General features: G+C 50.9%; 1 protein-coding gene across 7 annotated transcripts in view; it reads right to left on the bottom strand.

The window, feature by feature from the left end:
* The window catches only part of WT1 (WT1 transcription factor), a 47,114-nt gene extending 32,096 nt beyond the window's left edge, over positions 1 to 15,018 (bottom strand). For 4 of the 7 annotated variants that reach the window (XM_074336180.2, XM_074336179.2, XM_019738486.3 and 1 more), the window contains exons 1-3: positions 14,264 to 15,018; positions 8,528 to 8,650; positions 7,967 to 8,069 (exon numbers count right to left, since the gene is read on the bottom strand). In XM_074336180.2, coding sequence (XP_074192281.1) covers positions 7,967 to 8,069; positions 8,528 to 8,650; positions 14,264 to 14,705 — 668 coding nt within the window. In that variant the 5' untranslated portion in view covers positions 14,706 to 15,018. Of the gene's footprint in view, positions 1 to 7,966; positions 8,070 to 8,527; positions 8,651 to 10,406; positions 10,678 to 14,263 lie in introns of those variants that run through there. The other 3 variants (XM_019738488.3, XM_074336182.2, XM_019738487.3) reach the window with 2 other exon arrangements.
* Between the last annotated feature and the right edge of the window lie 360 nt (positions 15,019 to 15,378).

Genomic DNA, 15,378 nt, shown 5'->3' on the forward strand with positions numbered 1-15,378 from the left:
TGGTCTGTGCCACTACGTTTCTCAATTCCACAAATTCTTGCTGTAAGGCCAGTGTAATTAATTCCTGAAGGACCCCAATTTTTATTAGAAGTGCCAGCCTTCTGCATTTAACACAGGAGAGTTGCTTGAACTTTCTTTGGGCTGACAGTTCATTAATAAGCAGCCTCCTCCACAATCTCTACTGGTTTTTGTTCTCTTGCGCCTTTTCATCAAGCAATCCATTTATTAATCTTGCCATTAATCTCAGCCAACAGGCATTGTATTCCCCAGGCAGCTCTATATTTTTGTCACTAATTTTTTAAAAAATTGTTCACCAACTAAAATCACTCAGCCACAGTTGACAATTTTCCTAGGCCTTACTGGGATGTGGAATCTTTCTGAAATTATTTCATCCTTGCTGAAGACTAAGAAAATCCTAATTTTCAAGAGTGCTGAGAGACAAGATGAGTGACAGAAGTTTACACATATGGGTTAGTGAGTCCCAAATATCTAACTTCATGATTTAGGAATTTTCTCACAGGTTTAAAAAACAGTCCAATAGTTTCCTAAAGGTCTCTACAAGGAAGTACCCCAAGAGGATATATTTTTAAGGACATTTTCCTGGCTCCTGAAAAGCAAACTTTCTCAAATTCAAGGTCTATGTCTTACATATATGTGTATCTTCCTAGTAGGTGCTTAATAAATATTCTATACTGCCAACATAGAAGCCACTAATCACACGTGGCTATTGAGCACTTGAAATACTGCTAGTGCCACATGTTGAAATAAGATTTTGACTATATTGGGTTAAATAGACTATTTCAAAATTAATTTTACTGTTTCTTTTTTTACATGCCTACTAGCAAATTTCAAATTACACATATGGCTTGCACTATGTTTCTATTGGACAGTGTTACTCTGTAAGTTTTAGGGCCTTGAGCAAATCACTGCAGTTCTCCGCACCCCAGTTTTCTCATCTGTCAAATGGGAATATTGATCTCAATCAGTCTAACTTTACAGGGATGTTGTAAAGCTCTAATAATGGCTCTTTGAAGAGTTCACAGATAAAATATTTTCAGTTTTTCTCATCTATCAAATTTTTGCACAGTACTTTCACACCTCTCCAATATTCTTCACAACAACTTTGTGAGTCAGGTATAATTCTGATCCCCATTTATCAGAGGAGGACCTGGGCTCAGAGACATAGATGCCTAGTGCTGACTGCCTGATGTTCCCACTCCCACCCTGCTCTGCCCCTTGGCATCATTTAGCTCAGAGCCTTGTCCTCTCCACACCATTTAAGTAATAGTAATAATAAGTTGGTGCTAATAAAAACTAAGTGTGCTTTAAATGATTAAAAATAATGGCAAAAACCACCATTACTTTTGCACCAACCTAATAAATTACAGACAACAGTCTGGAGGTGAAAGAGGACATGCTCCAGGGAGCATCCTAACCTACTCTGTCTCCAGAAAATTACAAAATGCAAGATGCCCGACACGTCTTCTTCAGCTAACGAAGGACAACGTGCCAAGATCCCAGTCAGAGCACCACGTCTTGATTTGAGTAGTCCTGATAACCCAGCTTGTAAATCCTCAGAAGGGAACAGAAGGTGGGATGGGCCGATGGGGAAGAAGGACTTTCAGAAAATCCCCAAGCTACTAATAGGTTTCCTGAGGCCAGCGATAGGATCAGAGCACAATTTTAACCACATCCTGCCTTCTCTTGGCTGGGTGTCCTCAGCCGCTCAGTGAGTCGGGCTTGGCTGGCACACCCTTTCAACTGGAAGTCACTAACAGCAATGACAATAACTGCTGCTGGGGAGAGGACAAAATGTGAGCTAGAGCGAAAATACTGGGCCCAAGCATGCTCAAGCTCTGATCTCTTTGGGCAATCGATCAACACCCAGCTCTCATCATGAAAACCCACGGAAAGAGCCAGCACCAAGCAAAGAATATATGGCCTCCGACAAATAAAGCATCTAATTATTAAATAACCACTGTAGGTGTCAACCACCTCATTCCCAGGGGAGCTCAGATAAGCAGGTGGTTTGGCTCAGAGCGACCACAGTGGTCACGTAGGCATTTCAGCTCCCTGTCTAACTGTCTGTTCGGAAGTGAACTCTGAAATTGCAGGTTGCCAAAATATATTCCGAAAGTCACGGTGTCCTTTATATTTTTTTAAGTGGGTCTTTAAAAAAAATTAAGTCACTTGTTTCCTATGTAAGAAATGTTTGAAGTTGGAAGCAAGAAAGAGAGGAAAGAAACTTCTATAACTTGGATTAATGCAAGTTGGAGTAAAATAAAAGGAAGTCAGTCCTAGCAAAACGGGGAACTTAAAAGGAAATCAGTAGTAGATCATATAGAGTTTGTTTTGGCCTGGACTGCAATATTACTGAGTTCTTGACCTCCGCACAAAAAGAAAGGAAGAAGAAAGCCCTCAGCTATTATCTAGACGAGAACTCCTCCACTCTTCAAATACATGTGTAATTCAAGTATTTTTCATCTTTAAGTGTGTTTACTACAGTCAGCAGAACAAGGTAGAACAGTTCATGTCACCAGTGGAATGAAACCATAGAACCTGGCTGAGACTGGAGTTACCGCTGCCAGATGATTGCTGGCTGGCAAAGTAATATCTTGGTAGAAGAAAAGAGTTTCCCCATGGGATGATTAAAAAAAAAAAAAAAAAAGGAAAAGGTGGATATAACTGGCATCTGTGATCAGAATTCATGATGTTTCCAGCATTTGCCGTAATAACCCTGCTCCACAGGTAAGCCTCTGTGGGTTTACCTACACCTGATAACCAAGGCTCATGCACAGAGGCTAAAGCCAGACTTCCATGCAGCCCTTTTCCTGCGTTCTTCCCTCTGAGGCGCCGTGCAGACTGCCTGGTGAGAAATATCTGCCCAGCAGGCCATGGTGAATAATTATTTTACAGTCAATCTCTTGGTATTGTAATCTCTCTCAAGCTCACCAGTTAACCAAAGAAAAACCCACTGGGGATTCAGCTTCTATTAATAAACACTTGGTCAGCACAAAAGTTGGAGGAATATTTGAAAGTAGATTTTTCCCCCTCCCTGGAGACAAGTCTAATGCAAGCCTTTGGCTTTGATAACACTGCCCACCACCTTGGAAACCATTCTAGACTTTCCGCCTTCATGTCTATCTATGTGGGAAACATATACCAGGATTGTTTTAAGTGAAACTTGCACACCGTGTAAAGGGTACTTAGACACACAAGTGAAAAGAGGCACCATTAATTATGATTTTACTTCCTTGGGCACAAGCCGTCCTCTGATTTATGTCTGTGTTGAAGGCTGACCTAAATGGTGGATTGTGAACGTCCCCACTGACATGGGTTTCTCAGAAACTCTAGGGTTGCTAAGGAAGTTTCTTTCACACGAAAGACAATCTACTGGTACCCGGCTCCACCGTCAAAATCACCATTTGTGAATCATTAACATACAATTAAAATATTCAAATCAGCAATTACTGCTTCCCGAACTGCTAAGGGGCAAAAGGAAACTTATATAGAGGTAGCACCACTGCTAAAGGAGGACTTGCAAACCATATAAAAGAGTAAAAAGAGAGGGAAACAACTAGAACGTCTAAAGCAATAGTGTGCACAGGAATATTTTTCAAACATACTGCGCAGACCTCCTTTTCAAAGTGCTAATAGCTGTGAGAATCAAGCTGTGCAATGGGCACAGTCAGGGATTGGGGACTCCCAGGAAGTCAGCAATCAGAGGACGCTGGGAGGCTTGTGGAGGAGGATTCAAGGGACGTGAGCAGGGAAGGCTCAGCTAGCTGCCTGATCTAGGCAGAAGTCAGGGGGAATTATGCTCAGTGAGTGTCAACTTCACTACTCTCTCCCCTCAGGAGAGCATGGAGTCCAATGTTCCCTGGGATATTTTGCCTCCGAGCAAGCAAAACCCATGGTGGCCCTGGAAGCAGTCTGGATGCATAGGGAGAAAGGTCTCTGCCCTGGGTTTCTTTAGGTGCCTGAACTGAGCTTTACCCCACTAGTTCATACACAGTGGCAAAGGAAAAGCTAGAGTAGTCTGCAGTTTGAAAGACAGAGCTGCTTTATGAGTTAGGACTTCAGGAGAAAGCTCAAGTTGGTTCCAACAGTACTCATCAGGGAAAACACTGGCCCCAATCCACTAATCACTTACTATGGAAAACTATGGGTAAAACTAATGGATAATGGGTTTCTTTCACAACTGTGGGAAATAAACACCTTTCTCCAGCAAGACCTAGGGCAGATACCACATTTGGAAAGAGAACGGCACTTATGCATCAGAAGAGGCAGTAGGGTGGGTCCAGTGGGTAGGAGGATGGATTCCTGAGCCTCACCACATGAATTTGAACACCAATTCTATTACTTACAGTGTCACACTGGCCAAATTCCTCCCAGGGCCTCAGTTCCCTCCTCTGTCAGGTAGGGGTGATAATCTATTGCCATCCTCAAAGAATGTTACGTGACTAAGTGAGTGAATGCTTGTAAAGTGGTTAAAATGGTGCCTGGCTATAGTAAGTCTGTTTGAGCATTTGCTCTTATCATTTATTAGCAAAAATGCTGGCATGGACTATATAAGGGGAATATTCAAGGTAGCGGACAATGAGTGGCCTGGAATCCCTGGGTGATTCAGAACACAGGTGGGCTTTAGGGTCAGAGAGACTGAAGATCAAATCCTGGTTCTGATTCTCACTCACTGTGTGACCTTGGGCAAATTAACTTTGATTCTCTAAACCTATTTTCTCTTCAGCAGAGTAGAAATTAGAGTACCTACCTACCGTAGAATAATCAGAAGAATTCAGTGAGCGAACTGAGTGAAGCACTTAGCACAATGCCCAACAGCACATAGACAGCATGCAATAAATCCTAGTTATTATGTTATAGGAACTCATGCTTTCACCCAGCTATAATGACTGGGTTCCATAAAGGCTAAATCTAGTGTCATAAACCTTAGTGACCTTTAGACAAAATTCTACCCACGTTCAACATGTGAGGGGCGGGGAGGATGAGGAAACCATCTCCTATCACTTCCCGTAAGTTGCCAGGGGGCATTTTCTACTCACTACTGTTTTACACCTACACACAAAGGTGTACAGCTATAACTCCTCATATCTGTTACCTGAGAGACAGGAGAGAACTTACAGTGATTCTCTCATTGTATAGTTCTCTCCTAACAAGGAGAGAATTCTGAAAACTTCCTCCAATCAAATTCACATTGTGCACTGCTTATTTAATGTCTGTGTATGTATCATTACCTTTTATTTCATGGTGGGAAGGGAAACTAAATCCAAGACTGAGGAGACAAAGTTTTGGGAAGGCAGGGGGAAGAAGCTGGGAAGGCTGTATCAAAGGGTCAAATGCAATGAGGCAAACAAAACACAAGGAAGCCTTTCACAGGAGTATCCAATTTTAGACAGAATAGAGAACAGAGTCAAAAGCACCACTGAGTATCTAAAATCCAAAAGTTAAATTATTAACCGATTAAACCTTAGTCATATTTTCTATGCTTTTCCAAATGCTGTGTTCCCAAAAGCATTTAAGTACCCTTTCAAACATTTTTAGGAGTAGGAAAAAAGGTAATGACATAACTGCAGTAATGTGGACACACAGACTCAATTTTAAAATATCCCTACACCTGTCCATCCATCATTACTGCAGGGGAAGTACCTGATCTTTGAAAAGTGATTAGAAATGTTGTGACTTTAGGATGGATGGAGCTTCAAAGACGCAGTACAAACTTCCAGGGAGCAAACTCTTTTCCTACTGGGGTCACAAATTCTTTTTTAGGAGATGTTACCGCTTAGGAAATTTTCTGTAACAGGAGAAAATGGTATTTTTATGATATTCATATAAAAATGAGGAACAAAAAAGTTCCAATTATGTAGAAAGAAAAAAGAGAGAAGCAAATATTGCCAAATGATGAACCTGACAAAATTGCTTTATACAGTGGCCAATTAGAAGCTGAATTCGAAAATGTGAAAATTTTTATGTGTAAAATGCAAAGTAACTTTTTCTACTTCGATAGTAACTCAGATTCAGCCCTAAGTCAAAAGCTACCCCAGGGACTCAGTTTGGAGACGTGCTATTAAAAGTGGTTGTGATCTCTTTATCCCTGACCCCTATTCTTTCTAGGCAGCTCAGTCCTTTCCTATTGTCCCACAAGGTGGGTCTATGCTTAGGGGAAAGGAGACTAAGAAATGTATGTAGCTGCGTGTCAGTACTGAATCAGACTCCAATGGCCTCTCAGTCCCCATTTCCCAGGAGGTAACCTGGCCCATCTAAACAGCACCCACTGGGGCATCAAGGTCTTCCTCTCAGCCTGGGACCAAGGAAGGGAGGAGTGTGCCAAGGTCATCCCTGGGGAACCATTCCAACTGCACCCCCAATTACTACCAGAGTGACAGCAATGCCACTCTGGCAGTGGGCAGGAGCAGCTCCTCAAGGAGGGTGTCAATGGCCCCTCTGCCCCAGTTTTGCTAGGGGAGAGAGTCACAACAGAGAATGGTTGGGGATTCTGCATTCACTCTAGTGACCTGACCCACCGAGAGGAGGCACAGAGATCGCAGGCTTGGGGCAGAACTCTAGGTCTGCGGTGTCAAAGAACAGCTGGTCTCCAGCTAAGGAAGGAGAAAAGGAGAGTAATAAGATGTGACCATTCTATCTCTGTCTGTGAAACCTGCAGGCATTTGTTTCCTCCCTCTCTCTCTAAAGGAAGGGAAGGAGGGACGGAGGGAGGAAGGAAGAAAGAAAAAGATCTCGAATCCAAAATCCGATTAGATATGCCAATTTTCCAATCAAGAGGAAAGGTTTCCAAAGTCCTCGCGCCTCGGGCGTACAGAAGTCCCAGACTCAACTTCATAAGCACGCCAAGACTTTGGGGTGCCCCACAGCGGGCTCCGGAACGAAGACTCCCTCCCCTCCTCCACCTGTGGGACTGGAGGTCCCCCAGGCGCGGCCATTCCCCCCACCCAATCTCCCAGGGCAGGAGCTTTTCCTTCCTTCATTACCTCACTACCTCCTTCCCTTGACGTCAGCCCCGGCTCCTGGAGCCGAGGGGAGGGAGGATGGAGAAGAGTTTGGGGGCAGTCGGTATCAGGATCCCTACAGCACCGGGGTGGGGGCAGGGATGTAACATGAGGTAATGCGCACCCAATCCCCGGCCTCCAAGGCCGAGAGCGACCACTTCCCTCCCTCCGTCCCACCTCTCCACCCGGCGCAGGCCGGTGTGTGCACCAGTTACTAAGCAACCCTATCGGAGAAGCGGGATGCCGGCCAAGTTCACCCAAAGTTGAAGAATAAATTTGGGGGAGAGTAGGTGGAAGGTGGAGCGAGAGCCGAGAGAAGGCACAAGGGACAGGAAAAAGGCTTCGAAGGAAAAGAAGCTGTCTTCCGCCTCCTGGGAAAAGGAAGAAGGGCGGGCGCAGGACACTGCTGCGACCCGACCACAGTCCCACGCACAGTCCGGGGTCCCGCCCCAGCGCATAGCCCGGTGCTGCGAGCGACGCCCACAAAGCGTGGCCGCAGGCGGGCTTGGAGGACAGGGATTGGGGGAAGGCTGTTGCCCGAGGGAAGGAGCCCTGGAAGTAGTCCCGTAGAAGTCTGGCGGGGCGGCCAGTAGGCGAGGAGGGGTTTGAGGAGTGAGAAGAACAGCGTGGGAGTGGACTCCGAGTTTAATCGTTGGTCCTGAGGATGCTAAAGTCCTCCCAGCAAACAGCCCTTTAAAACATAACTTCTCAAAGCGCTGCTCTTTTTTCTTGTGCGCCTAACAGTAATTGCGCTCGTTTCTATTCAAAATAACACGGAGACGAGGAAATCTACTTTCAAATCAGAGCCAGGAGATCCGTTTAATTTGCTCTAAGTAGCCGAATGCGCGAAAGGCATCCTTCGCCTCCAAAACCCTGCACGCCCGAAGTCCCGGATGCCCCGCGTGGGACGTTCCCGCGCCCGCCAGCGCCGAGCGCTTTCCTACCTGCTGTAGGGCGTCCTCAGCAGCAGGGCCTGGCTGCCAGTGCAGCTGTCGGTGGGGGTGTGGCAGCCATAGACTGGGGGCGGCACGGAGTACTGCTGCTCGCCTGCGGGGAGCCGGGGAGAGCCGAGTGAGCGCGCCCCAACGTTCTGGGGGGGTGCGGGGCAGGGGCTGGGGATCAGAGCATTCTGAAGCTGGGCTCCAAGGCTAAGCTGGGGGCAACGGGGCCTGGATGCCGGGCGTGCAGAGAGAGGGTATCCAGATCATAAAGAGCTAAGCTGCTCACTTTACATTCCCTTAGCAGTCACTGCCTAGCACACCTAAAGCACCGTCAGGACTTTCCTAAACTTGGTTGACTGGAGATGTCCCTAACGTAATTGGGATTGGAGAGGGACTCAACCCTTGAAATTGAGTAAGATCAGGCTAATTATTTATTTAAAAAAAACTAAAAAAAACACCTTTGGATGTCCTCTTCTCCCTTCCCCCAATTTGCTCTGGGTTGGAAACTGGGAGGGGTGAATGACAAAAGGGGAGAAGCACCCCCAAATCACCCCGCCTGCTTACCCAGCGTGCCTTGTTGGCCCATGGGGTCCTCATGCTTGAAGGAGTGGTTGGGAAACTGCGCCGCATGGTGCGAAGGCGTGTGACCGTAGCTAGGAGTCCCGTCGAAGGTGACTGTGCTGTATCCTGTGGGCGTGGCGGAGAGAAGCACAGCGTCAAGCGGGAGACAGGGACTGTGGATCTGAACCAGAACCCCAGAGGAAGCGCGCTCGGCGCCCCCATCGGGTCTCAGCTGTGGGTTACACTGCCCCACACGCCTCCAGGGCTTTCGGCGCGAAGCTGAGCCGAGGCCCCGAGGTGTGACCTGGCAACCCGCTCACCGCCCTGTCCCATGTACAACCCTGACCTCTCCACCATTCCCCAATTTATGTGCGCCCCTGCCTTTCACCGAGTCTGCTGCTTCTGCACCGAACCTTCCGCAAGGAAGTATGAAAACCGCTCAGCAGAGAAAGTTGTTCTCCCCCAAAACCAAACACCGCAGCTCTAGCGCAGGGGCAGCGCGGGCGAGCGAAATGGATCTGCTCAGCTGACCCCGCGCTGACTCAGAGCCGTAAATCAGGGGCCCGCGCACCAACTTTCATTAATTACTCGGAGCCAGTTAAACGGCATGGGCTTTAAATGGGGAGAGTAATTACAGAGTAATGTTATCTGTCTGAGGCTGAGCGATCCGACACCACGACACCCAAGACCTTCAGGAAAGCTGGTGAGGGGAAAAAGGAGCCCTTCCAGTTGGACCCGTAGGCCTCGACCGGGCGTCCTCCTTCCCCTAGCGCTCAGCGGGTCGGACTCGGACCACCACCGCAGGGGGCCGACTTCCTGGTGGCCCAGGCCGGGAGGCCTGTGTCTTTTAGAGTGTGCCTGACACTGTACCTCAACCTCCAGGGCAGTGCACGCGTCTTCTGCCTCAGTTTCCCTGCCAAGAAACCGAAGGCAATACCGCCCGTGTTTTTCCCCAACTCTCCGAAGGTGAGGAAAAGTAAGTGGTGTCTCAGTCGAAAAAACGTGGTCTCCTTCTATGATTATTGTTATTAAATTGCTTTAAACACATACCCCACCAGCTTCTGGAAAAGTTTCAACCTCTAGGGAAAAAGGGATCCTCCAGCTAAGGATCAGTCCTGGGGCCCTGAACCCAATGGTACAGCCTCCTTCTATCTGGGGAGTCTCTGGCCTGAGGTCCAGGCAAGTGGAGAACGAGAGTGGCCCAGACATTCACAAGGCTCCCTGCAGGACCACCATGCCAGTCCAAGTACCCCACCCCCCTACACACACCCAGCCACTGTGCTGGGTCTCGAAACCCTACTCGATTCTTGGGAATGGGGTGGGTCAAACAGTCTTCACCCCCCCACACTATTGTCCTAGACGTGGTCCCTCTGCAACAAGTGTCCCAGAAGACTTAGACTGTACAGAGAAAGCAGGCTGTCACCCCCATCTTGGTAACACAACCCCAAAGACAGAAATTGAGTTTCATGGCCCTCTCTGGGGAACGTGGTGTCAGAGAACACCTGGGGGTGGGAGGATGGGGCAGGTCTTAATTATCAGATTGTACTGAGAAGGCCAAGTCTCACAAATTGGCGCCACAGGTTGACAACCTAAGCCGCCAGCTTTTATAATTTGCATGACCCCAGAGGCCTCCATTTCTAGCCTACTAAGTGGGCAAAGATAACCCCCCGCCCCGTGAGCTGTCAGGCGTGGGTGAGCGCGCTTGGGTTTCCAGGCACTTTCTAAGATCCGAGGCCAGGCCCCGTTAGAGGCCTACCGATCAGCTTTGAAAAAAAATTTGGCTCCTATCACCCAATTTTGCAGAAGGAAGGCCGAATTTTGTAAGGACATTTTTTAAATAGGAGAAAGAGAAGCGACAAAGAAATTGCCTCTAGAGACGAACCCTTCTCCATTCCTGAGCCGAGGAGTAGTAGGCAGTGGCCCGGGGCACTGTTCTGTCTTCTGAGGCGGGCTCCCCAACTGTCGGGTCGGTGAGCGGTAAGGGCCACTGGTTGCAGGCTGCAGCGTCGCCTCCACGCCGGGTGAGGCTCCCAAGACCCCTTCCCAGACAAGACGTGCAGACCTCTCTGGGTAGGGGGCCGGCCTCCAACCCCCTCTTTTAGGTCCCCCGGGAGGGGCAGTGGTGAAAGCTCGGGCAGAGAGGAGGGATGGCTCTTTTAATTAGAAGCTTATCGGACGCGGGACTGATTAGAGCACACTGTCCGGGGACTTAGCGCTGAACCTGGTGCGTAGAGCGCGGGGCGGGGGGGGGGGGGGGGGGGGGGGGGGGGCTGCCGGGAGAGAGACAGCTACGCGCAGAAAAGGGCAGCGTGTTCAAAGGCTCATTGTACAGGCCTTAGAGGAAGAGGCTCCGGCGTCCAAGGTAGCGCCTTTCCCACGGTTAGTCTCGGCCCAAGAAAGGAGTGCAACCTTGACCGTGCAGAGCAGCCGGAGGCTCTGCGCCTCCCTCCCCCGCGCACCGCAGGGGAGGAGTGGGGAACCGCCCGGCTGTACCAGGTCCCTTGGAGCGGTGGACAGCAGGCTCAGTCAGGAAGGTGGTGGGGTAAGAAGGCTGAGACTGATGACTCCCCAGCTGCGGCAGAATATGGGGAAATGTGTTCGGCAGCGCAATACCCTCTCCAATGCGACCCAAGGGGGGCGCCCTTGGCCTTTGGGTCAAACTGGTCTCCCCACCTGACCCTAGGGTAGCGCGTGATGCCAAGGCCTCATCTTGCGCTAAGGTTCTGCGCGTCCAAGAGGGCTGGAGGAATCCCCTCCCTAAACTCCGAACTTAATCTGGGGCTACCCAAATCCTCACCCCACGTCTGCCCTGACAACCCTCACACAGACTACAGTCAGTTCAGTACCTATCCCAGCAGGGCAGAGGAAACCCATCTCAAGATCCCTGGGAAAGGACGTTGACATAGAATGGTCTGGGTTTGAGTCCCAGCTTTGGCACAAACTGAGACCTCTTACACCTAATCTCTTAGAACCTAAATTTCCTTATCCAGAAATAAGGGGCTCCTCCAATATCAGGCTGTGAACTTCTTGCAAAGGTTGAGGCACATTAATTGTCTCAATATTCAACCCCGTACCTGGCACAGAATAGGTGCTTGATAAATATTTGATGAATTAATGTTTAGAAGAGTAAGACATCAGCCATGTTTTTAAGAAATAGGAAACCCATATTTAAGACATAGGGAAAAATGAGGTTTGATGCCTGGGGTAGAGAGGAGGTGAGAGGGTGCCAACATTTGTCTCCTGGGGGCCACTGCTAGGCTGCCCTGTTTGGGAACAGGGATCCAGGTCTTGACTCCTCTCTGCAGGTTGGCCTCAGGCCTGCTGATAGCCATTCTCACACTTTGGGGAAGGAGCTGATGATGCCCTTGCTTCCCCCAGGAAAAGATGATGAAAGCCCGGAAATCAAGAAAATAAATCTGGAACCTCCAGGTCTCAGAGCCCACCTTGGTTGCCACTGCCAGGGCTGATGATACTGAAGCAGCTTCTGACTTCCCACCCCAGCTCCCAACTGCTGAGTGAGTCCCAACGACTGGGCCAGTGACCCATTTATGTTTTCATTGCAAGAGAAAACCTAAGCCTGTAAACAGAACCAGGTTTACAGGCCATGGCTCTGAGTCTGGGACCAGCCCTCCAGTGGGCTCTTCCTTAGGGTGGAGAGGAGGGAACTCCTTCACCTGTGAGTCCTGGTGCCCAGTTCTCAAATCTTTTTCTTTTTTGCTGCAGGGCCTATATACCAGAAAGGAATTTGGATTTTCCACTTAAGTGTAGTGTGCTCTTTGGCTAAAATTCCAGTCCACTACCCCACCCCACTGTGGGTTAATGGGATCCTGGGCACCAGAACTGTTCTGTGGAAGACTGGATACAGGGGCCCAAACAAAGCGACAGAGCACAGGTTCCAAAATCTTCACAGTACCTAGATAGACTCAAACAAATAATGGCACGGTATTTTGTGGTAGGGGGGTACTTCCATGAAATGACTTCTCCGGACTCTCCACATAGCACACATCCATAGAGAGACTCACTCACATCACACATCTGCCTGCCAGTCCTAGCCAGAAGGCAGGCCAGTCAAGCTTAGGATGACTGCTCTGCGTTCTGTAGTTAGAAGGCAAAGCCCAGGGAAAGTTGGACTTCTGCATCCATGGCACAGAAATTCAGGCCAGACCCAGTTTCCAGGTTGCCCATCACAGCGCCTCTCTTACAAATGGAGAAACTGAGACCTAGAGATTTGCCAACGGTAACAGCAGCCTGCTCATTAGAGGTGGCAGGATAAGAGAACACAAGCCTCACCATGGGCACTGGGCTGTTCCAACACCCCTTGAATCTGAAACACTAATTTCATTTACAGAGACCTACAGTGGAGGAACCCCATGAGTCTGCTTAAGATTCCTCCATGGGTCACAGATTCCAGATTCCCTGGATGAAGAGAGGAGGAGGGTGGTTTAGCTTTTGCCAGGACTTCTGGTGGGCCAGTGCTCCTCGCTGGCCCTAAGGTACAGACAGGCAGCCTGGAGATACGAGTTTAGAAGGTGAGCGCTTCCTGGTAAAGAACAGAGACCTTCTTCCGTGCCTTGGGAGACCCGGAACCTATTGCAAACAGTACGCACTCTGCTTCTCCCATCCCACGCATTCCAGAAACATCCCGGTCCCTAGGCCTGTGCGAAATTTTGCTCCAGGAAAGGCATCTGCCATTGTGTCTGTAAAGAATTTCCTAAAATATCGAATCAACCCGAATTGGTTTAGGTTCTCAATAGTGGAAAAGACCAATTAGAATAAATTCCGAAACCAAACAACAGGGGCTCGGCCTGGCTGGTTCCGCGCTGGTTCCTGAGAAAGAACTGTGCGGGTGCCAGCGCAGGATGAGAAAACTCACGTTTGTGACCCGCGATGTACAAAGACTGAAAACGACAAATAAACCTGTCCTTGTTCTACCGCCCAAGTCTTGCAAAAATCGTTCCCCGGCTGAGCCCCGCATTCAACGATGAGGAGGCGCCTGACGCTAGAGCGTCATTGCATTGCCTATAATAGGACCTGGTCCCGCACAGCTTGTAATCGGACAAATGGGGTTCTCTTCCAGCCCTGGAGCCCGCTTGGCCACCACCTGAGCTGGAACCAAAAAGAGATCTGCTGCCATACTACCACACGCGGGAGTCATACTCGGACACGAGGTGGTTCCAAGAAAGCCACTGAAGAGTTGCTAGCCCGCTCATGTACTCCTTCTAGTGCCCCATGATACTTATCGTGCATCTAATGTTAAAAGCCAGAGCGGCTCCTGTACATTTTGGCGCGAGGGAGGCGGCACCGGCTGTTCACCGTGCGCTGGTCCCACTCCAGAATCCAGAGTCTAAACGCCTTAAAAGTCCAATGCCTAGCGACAGTTTGGTGAAGCGACAAAATCCCTTCTGAGACAAAGCTAGACACTGCACAGGTTCCCCCTTCCCACTCTAACGGGGATTTGAAGTCCCGGAATCTCCAAGGGTCGGAGGGGCCCCAGATGACCTCCCGGCTGGTGCGAACAGTCGGATTCCCGAGAATGTCAGGATCCCACGCTGGAGCGTACTCCCTCTCCCCGGAATCCTCTCTCCCCAGCTGCTGCTTCTGCTACCCTCACAGTCCTTGGGGAGGCAGCCAGGTTAAGAGCTGGGGTCAGGAAAGAGGTTGGGCAGGGTAGTGCCCAGGCGCGGCAACAGCCCCTTCGCCACCGCCCCCGGTGTAGGGGGCGCTCCCCGGCCTGCTTACCCTGGTTGCGAATAGCGGGCTGGCTCTCGAGGCAGCTGGGCAGGTAGGGAGCGTTGGGGAACATCCTGGCCTGGCCGGAGGACGCCTGGCTGGGAGGAGGAGGACCGAAGGGTCCGTAGCGACAGGCTCCAGCTGTGCCGGTGAACTGGCCGGAGAAGTGGACAGTGAAGGCGCTCAGGCACTGCTCCTCGTGCGGCTCCGCGCCGCCCCAGCTCGGCTCCTGTTTGATGAAGGAGTGAGGCGGCGGTGGCGGGGGTGGCGGCGGGGCCGGCGGCGGAGCAGGACCGCCCAAAGAACCGTAAGCCGAGGCGCCCGGGGGCGCAAAGTCCAGCACTGGTGCCCACTGCGCGGCGCCGCTCACAGGCAGGGCGCAGCCGCCGCCGCCACCCAACGAGGGTACCGCTGGCAGCAGCGCGTTCAGGTCCCGCACGTCGGAGCCCATTTGCTGTAGCTCGGCCCCGGACGCCCCGCGGCCCCTCCGGCCTTGCAGACTCTCAGTGCTCCACTCGGTCGCTCCTAACTTGGCCCAGATGCTACTTGGGCCCCGGATCCCCGGCTGCTCGGACTGCGGAAGACACCCAGGCCCGGAGCGGACCGTGTGCGAACACGCCGGCTCCGGGGCACACGTGGAAGCCGGGTCCTGCGGCAGAAGGAAGTCCAGGATCGCGGCGAGGAGGCGGCGGGGCCCGAGCTCCTGGGCTGCCGTCCCGGTTCTGGGTGGCTGAATGAGTGGGAGGGCGGGTGGGAAGGGGGGAGCGGACAGGCGGTCAGGTTGCGGAGAACCCCCGGGTGTGGGCGCTGCCTTGAACTCCTTACCCCAGCTGCCTGGCTGCCCCCAGCTTCTCAAAGCTCAAATAAGAGGGGCCGGCGGCGTGGGAGGAGGAGGAGTCAGGAGTCTCCGCCGCTCCATTCACACCGCAGCCCAAGCGGGTCCAGGCAGCGCGCGCGGCTCCTCTGGGGCGCCCTCGCAGTGGGGGTGGGAGGGCGGGCCTGAGGGAGCGTCCCTCTCCGACACCCTCCTCTCCAACCGCCACGCGCTCTTAGCTGGCCTGTGGGACACAACCCTCCCCCTACCTCCCCTTCTCGGCCTTCGCGAGTGTGGGCGCCTCGAGCCA

Source organism: Rhinolophus sinicus, chromosome 14, assembly GCF_057876585.1.
Source record: "Rhinolophus sinicus isolate RSI-liver-muscle chromosome 14, RSI-T2T, whole genome shotgun sequence".
Lineage (NCBI taxonomy): Eukaryota > Metazoa > Chordata > Mammalia > Chiroptera > Rhinolophidae > Rhinolophus > Rhinolophus sinicus.